Source organism: Sphaerodactylus townsendi, linkage group LG06, assembly GCF_021028975.2.
Source record: "Sphaerodactylus townsendi isolate TG3544 linkage group LG06, MPM_Stown_v2.3, whole genome shotgun sequence".
Classification (NCBI taxonomy): Eukaryota; Metazoa; Chordata; class Lepidosauria; order Squamata; family Sphaerodactylidae; genus Sphaerodactylus; species Sphaerodactylus townsendi.
Window position 1 is genome coordinate 33,679,158 of NC_059430.1, and position 16,006 is coordinate 33,695,163.

The 16,006-nt window shown below is 43.4% G+C and overlaps 1 protein-coding gene across 2 annotated transcripts in view; it reads right to left on the bottom strand.

Moving 5' to 3' along the window:
• TXNRD1 (thioredoxin reductase 1) overlaps positions 1-16,006 on the bottom strand; it is a 63,006-nt gene that overhangs the window by 17,588 nt on the left and 29,412 nt on the right. For both annotated transcript variants that reach the window (XM_048501958.1, XM_048501959.1), the window contains 6 exons: positions 11,901-12,020; positions 7,914-7,986; positions 5,930-6,049; positions 5,189-5,331; positions 2,282-2,397; positions 1,071-1,296 (listed from right to left, as the gene is read on the bottom strand). In XM_048501958.1, coding sequence (XP_048357915.1) covers positions 1,071-1,296; positions 2,282-2,397; positions 5,189-5,331; positions 5,930-6,049; positions 7,914-7,986; positions 11,901-12,020 — 798 coding nt within the window. The remainder of the gene's footprint in view (positions 1-1,070; positions 1,297-2,281; positions 2,398-5,188; positions 5,332-5,929; positions 6,050-7,913; positions 7,987-11,900; positions 12,021-16,006) is intronic.

Sequence of the window (16,006 nt, forward strand, 5' to 3'; positions counted from 1 at the left end):
GGCAAAACCATTTTGCATTCTTCTCAACCTGGATAAACCTACAAATTTATTCATAAATTCAAAAAATTCTCTGTGATATTAATGCTGCTCTGTCTCTCCTGATAAATGTCATCTTCATTATTAAGGGAGGGCATGTTCACTCAGTTGGCCAGCCATGCTGGATTTTTTTCCTACCTCCTGGTGAGCCCAGAAAAAAGAAGAGGATTTGTTTTCGTTAATATGCTGGTTTTGAAATGTCTGAAAACCTATAAACCATTGGCTTAATGTCTCACTAAAATTGAAAAAACAATTTCCCCTCTATTGGAAAATAATTATGTATTAATCATTAAGAAGAAATGCTCTTTTCATCTACAGACACTAATTGCATCTGCTAATCCTTCCTCAACAAGAGCTTACTCAGTAACACTGACACCCAGATTGTTCAGGAACAGTTTGGAGAAGCTCTGCGTAGTCTGAATTCAGGAAGGAGGACAGCGTTTTAGTTTATTCAAAGGAGCAGGAATGGACAAGAACCTCAGCCTTTCACCTCACTCCAGCACTCTCATTCTCCCCCTTCATCCTCTAACTATGCAACACTCCTCCTTACACCCCTACATCAGATTCTTTTCTCATCTCTGATCCAGCAAAACTTATATTCGGAACTGTCCCTAATCTCCTACTGAAAACAGGTCAAAATATGTGTAATTGAAATTAAAGGAGTAGCACAAAAACAGGCCCACTCAGAAGTAAGTCCCAATTATTCAGTGTTGGTTAGTACAAGGAAAGTATTCTTAGGATTGCACACCATTTGTCCCCATCTACCTCTACTCAATTTCACACTCTCTCTGTGCAGAAATGTAGACTGTTAAGTTCTTTGGGTCAAGGACTGGTCTTGCGAACATTCTTTCCAGTGTCATGCACATTAATGGCACTAGGTGAACAATGATTATTTAAGGCCCAAAGCAAATGGGGTTGTGGGAATAAGTGAAATTAATGAACACCTGTCGACATTTTAATTTCTTACCAACATGCCTATAAAAACGACTTTTTTAAAAAATTACATATTCACTGGAATTTTTAACAAATCTTACCTTGGTGGGCACATATTTCTTAATGAACTTGATGCCATGCCCTTCCATGTACTCCCCTATTTTGTTTGCCATATCCTGATCAAAACCTCTTAGGAGAATGGAGCGCACCATCACAGTCACATCTAAACCAAGACCAGCAAGAAATCCTGCACACTCAAGGGCAACATAGGAAGCTCCAACCACCAACGTCTTTCCTGGGCAGTAATGCAGGGAGAACAGATCATCGCTGGAAAAAAATAATGTTAATAAATTAATACCTGAAACAAAACAGAAGAGAAGTCATCACACCTGGGAAATATGTACAACTGGACTATGAACCAAAAGTAAAGAGGAAAAATAAATTCTTGAGGAGAAGGCAAGCATCTCCCTCCACAGTAAGACATAAGGGAGTAATTGCAGCAAAAGGTCAATGGAACTCCAGTTCTGTAGGCTACTCAAGAACTGAATGCTGTTACATGCATTACTAACACAAGAAAATAGGGAAACATTCAATACAGAATAGATGTTGAATGGCCTCTTCCACTGAGGCTCTGTTTTTGCTATGCAAATGGCAGTTTTCAATTGGGAAAGAATTTGCCACTCTGTAATTTTCTGCCTCCATATGGAGTAGAGGCCAAACTAGATTAGACACTGGTGGTCTAGGATCTTCTTTCCCAAAGGGGCAAACTGTGGCTTTAGAAGAGCTGTTTACCTCTGGAAAATAATATGGGGAGAACATTTGCCCCCTTCTCCTCCAGTGCTATGGGCCATTCCAGTTCAGGGCCCCCTGAGGCAACTTTTATAAGACAGTTCAGTTGGCTACAAATATAGCCCAAAATTGGTGCCTTGAGTTTCCAAATAGTTTACAAATCTGTCTTCAGAGTTGGGTAGTTTTCTATCACATCACACATCAGAGATGGGTAGTTTACTATCATATCACACAAATCTTGATTTACCATTGAATGTATACATGACAGGGAGGTAACTCTGTGACATGTGTATGATCCATGTGTTTCCAGATGCTTTTTTGTCACTATCAGGAGCATACCTAAATATGTAATGGGTGAACAGAATGGGCCTTGCCCCCAGGTCACCCATCAGCCTGTGACTGAGCTGTAAATTTAGCACAGGTCTGACTCCAGTATGAACTCTTCTCTTTGCAACCCTTCTCTTTGCAGTCCTCACTGTTGAGGGCTGCCAACTTCTGTTCCCCTCTCAGCATTGCATTTTACCTCGTGATGCAATATTTCTTGTCTCCATTGATGCCTAGATAACGGGGCCTTTCTCCAGTGGCAATCAGAAATCTCTCTGCTGTATAAAACTTCACTTCCCCTTTGTTATTTGTTGCCTGTAAAATAAAGTAGCAAAGCACAGTCATTGTTTTTATTATTCTAATTTTTTTGGAATAATATGCATTCATGATAGCACACTTTATTCTCATCTCTTATCCCATTAGGCATTTGGCTCTATAATGAAAATTCAGAGTGCTGGTCATCCTTCAAACTACTCATGCCTCATTAAGACCTACCCTATACACATGAAACAAAATATTTAATGTGTCTAGAAAGCACCACTTCAGCAACAACATTTTCTTAAACATGGACACACAACTTTGGCACTTGGGTAACTGGGGAGAAGGATTACAACAGTGCCATCTACTAAAGCCTGGAACTCTTCCGTTTTGTTTTTTCCCAGTGGTCATTAGGTCCTACAACACTGGTTGTTAATCCCACAACAGCCCATTTATCCATTGCTCCAATCCATGCTCCACCTCATCTTATACATCTCAATAAGAACTTGCCCCTGGCCTCAGAAAACTTAGGGTATCTAACCAATTTCAGAAGGGTAGCCTTGGATGTTACAGTAAAAGCAACAGTCTTGCAAACCCTAGAACAGATGCATTGTGGCATGAGATTTGAGACTCTGTTATCTCATGGGTGAAATATAATCTTTCATTGGCATTCATGGCAACAAATAATGTCAGTAGAGCCAAAAGGGTGTGAAGTATAAGGAATCGCAATAGGTCTGTGACATGCAGAGCCCACAAGATACAAGATAAGCACACAGTAATTAATTCTCAACAGTTTTTGCTGTAAAAAATACCATATTTCTAACTATGCTACCCTTATTTCACAGCTGTAATGGTACAGAGTCCCAATTCAATCCAAACTGAATTTGTTGATAAATCCTAGTCCAGCACTCTCACACTGAAGCTTCCCTTTGAAGTCTGTTGTTGAAGGATGGCATGTTTCAGGTTCTTGGAAAAGTGTTCTGGGAGACTGAAATGTTTTCCCACTGATTTCTGACTTTTGCCAATTTGAATATTGGCTTGGTTTTGGTTAAGTTTCTTGCATAAAGATGGTCTTCTGCAGCCAACGTAGACTTAAGGACACTTTCAGCATAAGATGGCATATATCTCGCAAGAGAATGTGAAGCATCAGTGAGCTGCCAATAGTGTAGGTGATGCTCTTAGATCAGGGATCTGCAACCTGCGGCTCTCCAGATGTTCATGGACTACAAATCCCATCAGCCCCTGCAATGCTGGCAGGGACTGATGGGATTTGTAGTCCATGAACATCTGGAGAGCCGCAGGTTGCAGACCCCTGTCTTAGATCCTACAAAAGTGATGCCTAAATAGACACATGGACAGAATATGACATATGGGCTTGTTGTTGTACTTAGAACTACACTTTGAGTCTCTATCATATAGTCTAGGGATGAACTATCACGGGTAAATCTACTAGTCTTGAATGTATTACTACTATCTGAAGCTTCTGGAGGCTGGAAGGAGAAGTGGAGATGAGAAGCTCCAGCAAAACCAGGGATGGGATTTCAGGTGGGTTCACACTAATGCCACTGCAGAGCGGGTGGATGCAGCTGACTTTATAATGCTATTCAATTTAAAATTGATGTGGGTGAATTCCTTAAATACAACCTCCACAGTATTTGCAATAAGGCTGAGCAAGACCTCTGTTTCAGTTGACAAGGGGCCCACAAAATTGGAGCTTGTATTCACGTTACACTTTGAGGTAGAAAGCGAGGGAGCAAGAGGATAATTAGGACAGTCCTCAACAGCAGTACTACCAATGGCAGATTGAAGAGGTCTGTTTCGCCTCACTCTTTTGCAAGTCCCCTTACTGTCCTTAGTTAATTGAATAGGATCACAGCTGGAGGCTTCCTCCTCATCCAAAAGAGAAAATTTTCCACAGGTAATGCAAATTCTTTCTGATAACTTTTCGGTTGTGATGCAAGGTTCATAGGCCCAAAAAGGTCACCAATTTTAAGTTGGGGTGCTGTGTGGTTTCCGGGCTGCATGGCCCTGTTCCAGCAGCATTCTCTCCTGATGTTTCACCTGCATCTGTGACTGGCATCTTCAGAGGATCTGATCCCAATTTTAAAAATCCCAATTAAAAAAATTTTTAAATCCCAATTTTAAGTTGTTTAGCATATAGGTGTCAAACTCGTGCCCCTCCAGATGTTATGGACTACAGTTCCCATCATCCACTGACAGCATGATGCTGGCATGATGCTGGCAGGGGATGATGCTGGCATGATGCTGGCAGGGGATGATGGGAACTGTAGTCCATAACATCTGGAGGGCTGCGAGTTTGACGCCTATGGTTTAGCAGAAGGAGGGGCATTCACCTCCTCACGGTCATGCTGATGCTTTATACCGCCCGTTCTTGGAAAGGTTTTAATTTATCTTGAGAGAATAGTAAAACAGAGCAGTTATTATTACTGTAGTGATAGTTCTTTCTTTTCTTTTCTCCAAACAGGGCAACAAGGCAGCTGCAGCTTCTTCCCCAATGAGCTTCACTCACCTCTGGCCAGGCAGCTGAGGATGCCAGGCCCTATATGAGAAATCCCACCCTCCCTTCATCCTCCGCTGCCCCTTAGCAGCAGAAGCTCAAGCACTATGTTGGCAAAGAGGAAAAATCCTCTGTGCTGCTTTAAATGTGCTTTCTATTAGATAGATGCTCCCATGCAAACCCCTTGGAATTGCCTAACAATAAAAATAGCCTGTTCTGGCTTAGCTGCCAAATCTAGCAGAACGTTCTCATTTAAAGCAGAACATCTCTGTTCAAGTAAAACAGGAGCGTCACGATGCAACGGCACAAAACTGCTCAGAGATTCAGTACCTTAATCCTGTGAAGCCCAACAAATTCTCCATAAGCGTTTTCATATGTAACTTTATTATCTCGGAGAGCTACCCGGTAGCCCCAGTTCAGAGAGCCAATGTAATTCTGAACCGCTTCTGTCATGGTCTCCCAGCTGTGATCTACTGTTGAGAGAAAAGAAACCAACTTTTCATCTGCGTGTCGTTCATTTCCCACAGCCCACATTTTCCGTTAGTGCGTTACATAATAACAGGCACACCTGGTTCAACTCATTGCTCTGCCCCTTCTATTTTAAAACAGTTACATTCTCCAAGGTTTGCAGAGTTTGTCTGACACAGTGCAAGGATAGTGATATGGGCAAATACGGCTCAGATTATTTTGAAGGGAGTGTGACGTAATCTTCTGAAACTTTTTAAAACCTTATTTCGTATTTCTTTAAAAGGGAAATCCCATGAATGCAAAGTCCAAATATTCTCAGGTACCATTAGTGCTGCTGTGGTAATTTCTCTGCTATTGCTTGATAAATGTATCCACAAACTCCAGCTTGTAAAGACAGAATTCCTGTCACTGAGCAAACATTTTTTTAAAAGACCCATAGTTGCTCTTATATTGCTTTTTAAAAACTTAAATCCCAGAACATGGCTTTAGAACTTTGTGCCCTCCCTATTTGAATCACTTCATTCCTGTGTCACCTCAATACAAAGTGTTAAACAGCAGCACAATAGAAACAGCCAGTGGACAAAAGCGATTCCATGCATGTACCTTTGGGCTCCAACTGCCACCCAAACTTGGGAGCATCAGATATGGCTTGTCCAAGCAAAGCTGTCTGGTGCATGAGCTTTTTAGGGATGCAACCTACGTTGACACAAGTTCCTCCAAGACCTGAGAGAGGAATAGAACCAAGTTTCATATTACAATTTATGGGATCACACAACCTTTTAACACAGAAACCAAGGACGTAACCAGTAGAAAGTATTCATCTTAGTAGAACTTTCCAGCTCTAACTGGCAAAGCGTTTCACAGGTGCAGGCTGCTGCTTCGTAATTCCTTATCTTTCAAGGTGGTTTTCCCAGGCCAGCACTTAACTGGGAAGATTCACTTCAGGTGAGAATGTTTGGATGAGAGGGGACAGTTGGCTCTAATTCTGGAAATTTCTGTTAGAACAGCAACTGGATTGATCAATTGGGGTCACCAGACTATGGCCAGTGTTTTGTTTGTTTGTTTGATTTCTAGGCTGTTCTTCTCCTTCTGGGCTCAGGGCAGTTTCTAACAGAACAATTCACAATAGTCACATAATCAATTACAAAAGACTATGGCGCCCTAAGTATATCTCAATTTAGGACAGAATTAACAAAAGACCTCAACAATAACAGAAAGAAGGAAAAGAAGGTACGGGAAGCCAGATGGATGCCATTACTGTACTCAACCAAAGACCTGGCAGAACAGCCCCATCTTACAGGCCCTGAAGATCTGTGATAAATCCCTTAGGGCTTGGGTCTCATCTGACAGAATGTTACACCAAGTCAGTGCCAGAGCCAAAAAAACTGGTTGAGGACAACCCTGATTGAGGATGACACGATAACTTTGGGCTAGGGACTCATCATTGTAATAGCAATTATTCCCCTTACCTCACCCCCACACTTTGCTGCCAGAAAGAGAGGGGGGGGAGTGAGAGAGAGAGAGAGAGAGAGAGAGAGAGAGAGAGAGAGAGAGAGAATTTTGCTTATGCTTTGCAAGCTAAAGGCCTCAAGAAGAACTATGCTGTGTGTATCTTGTCTATGGCAAACTGCAATTCTGTTTGTTTTAACAACTTCCTGAATTTTCTTAATAAGAAATTTATTTCTTTTGCTTTTACTGGTGTGAGTTTGCTGGCCAAACCCAGAAGTGCTTGGGTAAGTTACTGAGTGCAGCAGGGCTTATGCTGCCAATGGAAGAACCATACACACTTCCCTGAACTCCTTGAAGGAGGGGTAGGATAGAAATGTAATAAGCAGATATAGGAGACTACACTGCTACTAGAGCACCTTTAGCAAGGGACCTGGCTCAGACTCTTCCTTGTGAGTCTATCCATGGGACTATTATTCCGGATCTTATTTCTGTGTTTGTGGTTGAAAAGAGAAGCCATGGCAAGTCCAGAAAGTGAATGGGTGATATTGCTGTGAAATATTGTAAGCATAAGGAGTAAAGGAAATGAACACATGGAAATATAAGATGACATGAGAAGGTGGTTGGCTATTCATTTCAGCTAAGTGCCCATCAACACTACAGGCAGGAAAAGAGACCCAGGCACTCCAAAAACACCTTTTTTCTCTTCACCCTGCAGCTTCAGCACGCAGGTGAGGATTATATGTATATTCACTGTTTGCATTGTCTCTGGCACCCAGCTGGCCTCCTGCTTTGGACAGTGGGAGGAGGCATCTTCCCTTTCCCTCTCCAGCTTGTCCATTGGGGATGGTTTATAGATCCTAACATTATTGCACAGAATCCAAATATAACCCAACCCCCAGCAGCTCGCTTCTCTTCTCTTCTTTAAAATGTTGATAGCAGAGTAGGGGAGCTGGTTTCCAGTAGAAACAGGAGTCCAAGAACCCATACTCCATGCACAGCCCATAGGCAACTAATAGCTGCACAATCCGAGAGCATCTGATATTGTCTTAGTCCATTTTGAACTCTAAGGCTGACCATGATGAATGATCATATAAATGACTGTGCCCCAGAGAAGAAAAGATATGGCTTATTAACTTACCCCACCTAGTTCCCAAAGGAGTAGGGACAACAAAATCCAGCACCATTACCTTCTTGCCCAGCTTGGCAGCTTCCTGGAAATAAAATTAAGTATTTGAACAAAAGAAGTTACACATGCAGTGGATTACAAGCATCTTATTTCAGCATTGCTCATACTGGGGTCTGGCATCCCTGGCAGCAAAGGAAATCCTGGGTGCCCACAAGTCCTTTGTGAGAACAGAGGTTGTTCCGTGTCCATCTGGCTGATGTAGTAGTAGTTTGGGGCTGAAACCCCAAACTAGGTCACAAGGCCAGGAGAGAGGAAGTGGAACAGGGTTAGCCAGGATATCAGGCTCTGGGAAGACTGATATTTGGATTTGCCTCTGAGTAATAATGCTATGGACAGACCAAGGCCAGAAAATTCAAGACCTAGAGGGATAACAATGTAAGCTGGAAAACTCCCATTCAGGAGTCGTTTCTGAAATACTTGAGGCAGAAGGTGTGAAGATTAATATTCCCAATACATTCTCAAAAGAAGTCAGAACATCTTGCCTTTTAGCAAACATTTGTGATACTTTCACAAGGAGATTTTGCTAAATTCTTCCTCCAAAATGGCTGCCAGGGGGTTGGTTCCACTTAACATTATGCTGCAGTTGCCCATCTCCCAGATCTAATTTCACCTACATTTTTGCAACAATTACCTGAGTCATGAGAAAAACAGCACAGTGTCAGAGAAGGGGGGAGGGGAGGTGTAGCAAACAAACTTAATTAAATGTTGAACGACAATTTGCTTCTTGAATGACCACAGCTGGGTCAAATGGCGTGTTGCATTCCATTGCATGAGTGGCCCTTGAGATGTCTCGCTTCTGGAGCCCGTGCTAATTAAAAATGATGACCGCTCAATGCTCCTTTTAAATGAGCTTTATCTCTGAGACATAAAATGATGTGTTTATTGAGCAATGGTAGCAAGAAAACAAGAATATGAATTTGACTTCAGGCCACAGCCATGGCGCGCATTCTATGCATTCCAAGAAAATCATTAATATGAACATACTAAACACAAGGATAAGTTCGCAAGTAGTGATTGTTTCTTGCTAGCGAGAACAATCACAGTGGGAGACCTAAATCTGAGATCTCTCACCTTTCAATATAGTTGCTGCAGATATAAGAGAATGTGTTGAACAGCCTGGTGGGCTGAAGAAGATCCTGAAAGCGTTTGCTGATCTACATTCAAATAAGCTTCTAACCCAGTGGTTCTCAACTTCCTAATGCCACGACCCTTTAATACAGTTTCTCATGTTGTGGTGACCCCCAACCCTAACATTTATCCATTTTACAGATGGAGATCACTGATGCAGAGAGTCTTAGGTGACCGCTGTGAAAGGGTTGTTCAACCCCCAAAGGGGTCGCGACCCACAGGTTGAGAACTGCTGTTCTAACCAGTAGGGTCCAACCTATATGCCAGTGCTGCTGCTGCTGCTACTCTGCGGACCTCCATTAAGACTTGTCCTATAGAAAACCAGTGCACCTGTATGTTCTGCTTGCGCAACCAGTTTCATGGAGGAGAAGTTGATTTATGGCTACCAATCTTGATCCTCTTTGATCTGAGATTGCAAATGCCTTAACAGTCCAAGTGCTCGGGAGCAACAGACGCAGAAGGCCATTGCTTTCACATCCTGCATGTGAGCTCCCAAAGGTACCTGGTGGGCTACTGCGAGTAGCAGAGAGTTGGACTAGATCAGGGGTGGGCAACTATGGCCCTCCAGATGTTCGTGGACTACAATTCCCATCAGCCCCTGCCAGAATAGCCAATTGGCCATGCTGGCAGGGGCTGATGGGAACTGTAGTCCATGAACATCTGGAGGGCCATAGTTGCCCACCCCTGGACTAGATGGACTCTGGTCTGATCCAGCTGGCTTGTTCTTATGTTCTTATGTAACAATGGTCCCGTTTCATCTCTCCATGCTCACCCACATCAGAGAGAACATGGCAGATGAAATACTTTCCAGATACCTGCTTTGCAGATTTCGCCCAGTACAACTTCATGCTCTACCAAAAAAGTCCTATGTTATTAATTCATGATAGGTTTCAATGCTATCAGAGCAACATTTGTTTGGAAGCACAACTTCTTACCCATCTAATTTTAGCACACTGTTGCAAAATTGATGGCTCTGTGGACTGGGTGGTTGATGTACCCTAAGATCTTTAGATTAACTGTGCAACATTTGGTAATTCTAACAGGGATGGAGCGAGGGAGGAAAGCGCCCAGTGCACTGGTGCATCCTCCGCCCCTGCCATGCCCCCGTCCCACCCCGGAATGCTCCCAGAATGCCCTTGCCATGCCCCTGCAAAGGCGTGCACCCAGTGCGTCGCACACGCCCCTGCCCCCTTGGAGCTATGCCTCTGAATTCTGAGTTTTGTTTCTTCCAGACACCTCGCTCACATTTGGAATATTATAGCATGCTGGGCTAAAACCAGTTAAGCCTCAACACAATTGTATGTTAAGATGCTACAGGAGTGCAGTAGTTAGAAATGATGTTTTCCTGGTGGGGTGGGGGGTGGGGGAGAAGTATTTGCAGGGATACAAACAGGGGTTTCCAAAGAAGTTACAAACACAGATAGGGATACAGGCCACAGAAACCTTCAGCCATCTTCCTTGGCTCAGTATTTTCTAAATGCTACGGTTTCATGACAGCCAACACAGTGTAGTAGTTAAGGAGTCAGACTAGGACCTGGGAAACCCAGGTACAAATTCTTAGTCATGCCATACAAGTTTGCTGGATGACCTTGGACCAGTTACACTCTCAGACCAGCCTCTGGCTAGTGTTGGGATGGGAGACCTCCAAGAAATATCAGGGTCATGATGTGGAGGCAGACAATGGCAAACCACTTCCAAATATTTTTCCCTTGAAAACCCTATGGGGTTTTAAGTAAGCTGTGACTTGACAGCAAAAAAGAAAGGCTTCGTAATTCATTTAAGAAATGTGAATTTAAAGTCATCTTAAAGTCATGGTATTGTAGCAGGCTATAGGATTTGCTCTCCCCCACTACCTGCATCAAAAAAAGAGAGTCCTTTCCTTTATTTTTCTGACTTCATTTTGCTTGCTTCAAGAACAGCAGCATTCAGACTGTCAAACAGCATTGCCTGCTTCACATAATCAGCATCGCTCATCTGTACTTCTTTGCAATCAACTGCAGAACCCCACACTGTCTTTAAAGGAACAGTATTCAACCATCCAAATAAAGCAATCAAACTTTTATCAGCATAGCTTTTAACTGTCGACCACACCTGATTAGATGTGCAGAATAACAAGCATCCCCTGTATGGCAGCACCAAGAATTATAAATCCAATCTAATCATTCCACAAAAATAAAGCACAGAAGGCAGAGAAGAACTAAGGAGCGAGACTCAGCTTTGAAAAAGGGTCCAGTCTGTCATGGAATGATGCTATCGCTAGAGCAAAGGGAAATCACACATGACTGTGAAAAGCATATTTGGTTTTTGATCTCCTGGATGGAGAACAGGAAGCTATGCAAAGGTGCCAGGATGCAACTTCAAAGGCCTAAATTACCTCGTGGCCAGAACAGAGTTTTCCTGAGAGGGGGGAAACAAAGGATTTTAGATTCCATCTCGAGACATGGTCAGAGAAGCATCTCTGGGCCATGGGTTCCTGGAATGGGGACAAAGGAATCCAAAAGGGTTGTGTCTAGCTAAGAGATCCCTGTAACCAACGTTGGCTTTATTTCTTTGTTTTGAATTTTTACAATAAAAATTGTTGAGAACTCAGCTGGAGTGGAGTTTTGAAGCAAAGAACCCAAATCTTACTGAAGCAAGCTTGCTACCCCGCAGGCTTGGCATGACAAGTCCCATTCCGGGTACTTAGCAGGGACAAACAAGTCCAGAATAAACCAGCAACATATTTGGGGAGAATGAATCCATTCCTGCCTGTGGCAAAATGCACCTGAAAACAGCCAGTTAGCTGGTTGCTCATGAACCTCTTAATCATACCTTGGAAGCAGCCAGTCCACCAGAGCCCCCTCCGATGACAATCAGATCATAGTCATAAGAATGTCCTTCTGCTTGGCCATTAATTTCAAGCATCTTTTTAAGTTTTCCTCCCTTGTGTGCCTAAGTAGAGAAAACAAAGCAATCGGTCCATAAAGAGAATTCAACATGGATCAGAATATCATTGATCGGGGGTGATTAAAAATAACAATAACCCTGCATTGCAAAAGAACAAAAAGGACACCAACAGGAAGAAAAATGTCTACCTAATTGTGTTTTTATGTTTACTTATTTTCAGTTGCTGCATCTAGCCACCAATTGTTATTATTATCGAAACAAATCTGCATTCCAAATAAGCTGTCAGGTGTATGACTGTTTCTCCCACCCTGCAGTCTTTCAGACCACATATAATTATTCCATAGGAATGCTTATTACTCTAGCAGCACACAGGTTCTACACACTAATTGACTATTATAGAAATGTAATTACATTTCAGCTATGCAAGCCAGAAGCACAAATCCCTTTGCTTTTAAAAAAAATGGTGAATGTAAACATGCATTTGTAGCACTGCCACAGTTATTATGAGTGCATTACAGCAAACGTCAACAACTCCTGCTTTTTTAAGAACACTGTGGAGAATCTTGCATCCCTCAACTGTAATCTGAAACTATGACTTTGCCATTAGGCTATGATTATTAAGAAACCCTCCTGAGAATACAGTTGTGGGCACCACCATAAAATGGCTCCATAGAGGGTGGGACCAATCACAAAATGTCTGCCATTGGGGGATCACTAAGAAAATACTAGAAGGATCCACCAATTCTGGAAGATTCCAAGCCAGCTGGTATAACAACAGAGAAAGCTGTTTCTGAATACATGCTTCCTGAAGATGCAAAGGTGATACCTCCCTGGGCTCTTCTGAAGTACAATAAAGTGAAGAAAAGCTGAGATTGGCTCTTTTGCTGAAATAGATGCTTTTTGGGGTAGAAATGGAGACCAGAAAACAGACTGGCAGGCATTACATTGACCACCACTGTGCTAGAGCATTATTCAGTTTGTTTCCAACATCCTAATGTCTTGAGAACAGTCCTAACGGGATTCTATTGGTTGAAATTTTTGAACTTCAACAGCAGCTCCTCACATTCTTCATTAATATTATTCCTCTCATCAGCTAGTGTCCAGAGCCAGCTGCAGCACTATTCATACCTTGTGACATAATCAAATAGTCCTTGTGTTCCCAAGATTTGTCTGCCCTAAGCCTATTGATCAGATATAATCCAGAAGATCCAAGGTCAGAACTTAACTGCCAGGTATGCAGTGGCGTACCTGCCAGAGGGACATGAGGTCAATTGACCTCGGGTGCCCCCCATTAGATCACATGGCCCGGCCCCGCCAGGCTGCTCCTTCAGCCGGTGGGGCCGAGCCGAGTGGCAGCCTGTGGCAGGATCCCAGCCCAGCCTCCGGTGGCTGAAGGAGCAGCTGGACTGGGAACATGTCACGGGCCTGCCAGGTGCCCCTCAGCCTGGCCCTGCCAGGCTGTACAGGACCGCTGCCAGGCTGCCTGGGACCACTGCTGCCCTCTTCCACTGCTGCCCTCTGCTGAGGAGCCATTATTTTCCCCACTTAGTCCTTAGGATTGCCAGGTGCCTTCTGGCCACTAGTTGGAAAGCAGGGTAGGATTGCCGGCTCCGGGTTGGGAAACTCCTGGAGATTTAGGGGTGGAGCCTGGAAAGGACAGGAACCGTAGTTGGGTACAATGCCACAGAGTCTATCTTCCAAAGCATCCATTTTTTCCTAAGGGAACTGATGTCTATAATCTGGAGATGAGCTGTAATTCTGGGAGATCTCCAGGTACCACGTTGAGGCCGACATCGCTAGAAGCCCTTCAGTTCATGTATGTTCATTCAACAAGGCAAGTAACAATTTCTGAAGGCCTTCTCTGGTCAGGAGGAAGTGTGGGGAGGAAGAAGGTTTGAGCCCCATCTCCTCATGTCCCGATCTGAATCAGGTCTGTGAGTACCTGAAACTTAAGTTCTGAGAATGGAACTCCCAGACCACACATGGTCACTAGAAACTGGTGGACATCCAGAAGGCAAAGAACTTTGTAATGTGTGATTAGGCAAGCTACAAGTCTATCCATGCTTATTCGGGAGGACTGCAGCACACCTAAGTGAACAAATGCATTCCTTTTTTTACAATAGCCTCAGCCATTTCTCTGCTCAAACTTGGAGTCTCGTAGACGGCTTTTGATTTGAAAAAAAGCATCAACATTAGGGTAGATATATGACTGTGTGTCGCATCTGGCCTGGGCCTTAATTCCAACCCTAGAATTCTTTTCAGTCATACATCCTTATTTTTAAACAGCATTTTTAGAGTCCCACTGTCTACTATAACCAACATTGTACTCCAACATAACATCCCTGCCTCCAAATAATTAACAAACCTGAATCTCCAGTTTACCAACATTGGGATTGTATTTTCACGCAGTTTTCCTGGAGCTATAAGGTTGTTCCCTGCAATTTTACAATGGCTACAGGCACAAGGAGTCAGACCATATAAATACTGCTACCCACTGCCAGCTCTTTGATATGCATGTGACGATTCCTGATTGGCTTTCCTGGGAGAATCAGAAGACTGCGTCAGGGAACAAAATTCCTTGCTGCAGAGTAGGCAGAGGCAATAATTATAGGATACTCTCTTATAAGGGAAAAATTCCACACTACCTTAAAAGGGAAAATTTGCATAGGTGCATCCTGAAACCAACTGTTTTGTAGGTCAGCATTTCCTTTACTAACTTAAAGTTTGGGCTCTAGAAACTTAGATCAAACCAAACAATGCTATGCTGCTCTGCAAGAGAATCTGCTTTACAATCTACGTCTGTGGATTAGCTGCCATCATTCTGTTTAAAAGATCCTCTCAATTTTGCAAATGCATTTTGACAGCTGGGCCCGCAAAACACATTCCATGTCTCTCCATACGCTCTCCTATTGAAAATCAGTCACAAGGTTTTCACACTTTGTAACCAGGAGCCAAAATGCAGCCTCACTCTCCTGCCTTTAGATAACTGGCTTGGCTCATTTTGAATCCAGCAGTATAAGAGCAAAAGTTCAAATGCAAACCAGCAAGGACATTTCATGGTGGCTTTAATTTGTAGAAATTAGAGCATTTGTTTCAGCCAATAGCTGTTTCTCAGATGAACTGCTACTAGAATTTACCCACTGACTGTAACAAGACCAGTGTCAACTAGAAAGTTACCACATATCCAGTGCTGAACAACAGGAAGGTTGTAGGGAAATCCCCAGGTCATTTCCCATGCTCACAGATGGGCGCAACTATGGTCAATTCCACATAGCATAATAATAATGGGTTACATCTGTTATTTTTGTATCTGGGTCTATTTTATTCCATTGTTGTCCTTCTCATGGGTGCCCATTTTCCGTGAAGGAAACAATCAATTTTCTTTCTGCCCCTTTGCACAAACCCACTAATTTTTTTAACAATGCAAATGCACAGGTGGAAACATCCCATTTTTTCCTGTGTTCTGATTGGCTGTTCCACAGTGGCATAGCGCCAACGAGGCTGGGTGGGGCATGATGCCCCAGGCAGAGCAGCAGATGTGGCTGGGCCACGGAGGGGGCGGGACAGGGGTGTACCAGGGCAGACGGCGCCGCAGCAGGGGCGCAGTTCCCCCTCACTCCGCCTCTGCTGTCCCATCACCACAGTCCCCCTTCTGTACACTCCCACCCTCTGCTAAGGGAATGCATCTGGTTGGTGGAGAATCTACAGCAGCCCAAGCAGGACCTCCCCTTCCATTTCTACAGCATGGGGGAAACGTTTAGGGCTTTATAACCACAACAAATATAAACATGAAGCATGCAGACAGTGTGCATCTGCCTAGCTACGTGCTCTGAGCATCCAAAAAAAAGAAAAGAAACGGGTTGTGAATCCATTGCTGTACACATTTGGGTGAAATGACGCTTGCAGTCACTGCCAAGGGGAGAAAACGTGCTTGGGGGACGTTTCTGAAATTGTGGGCAATCATACCAGTTAGCAGCGCAGCAGAAACGAAACTGACATGATTTAAGGCAAGAGAATGAGCAGTGGGGCAG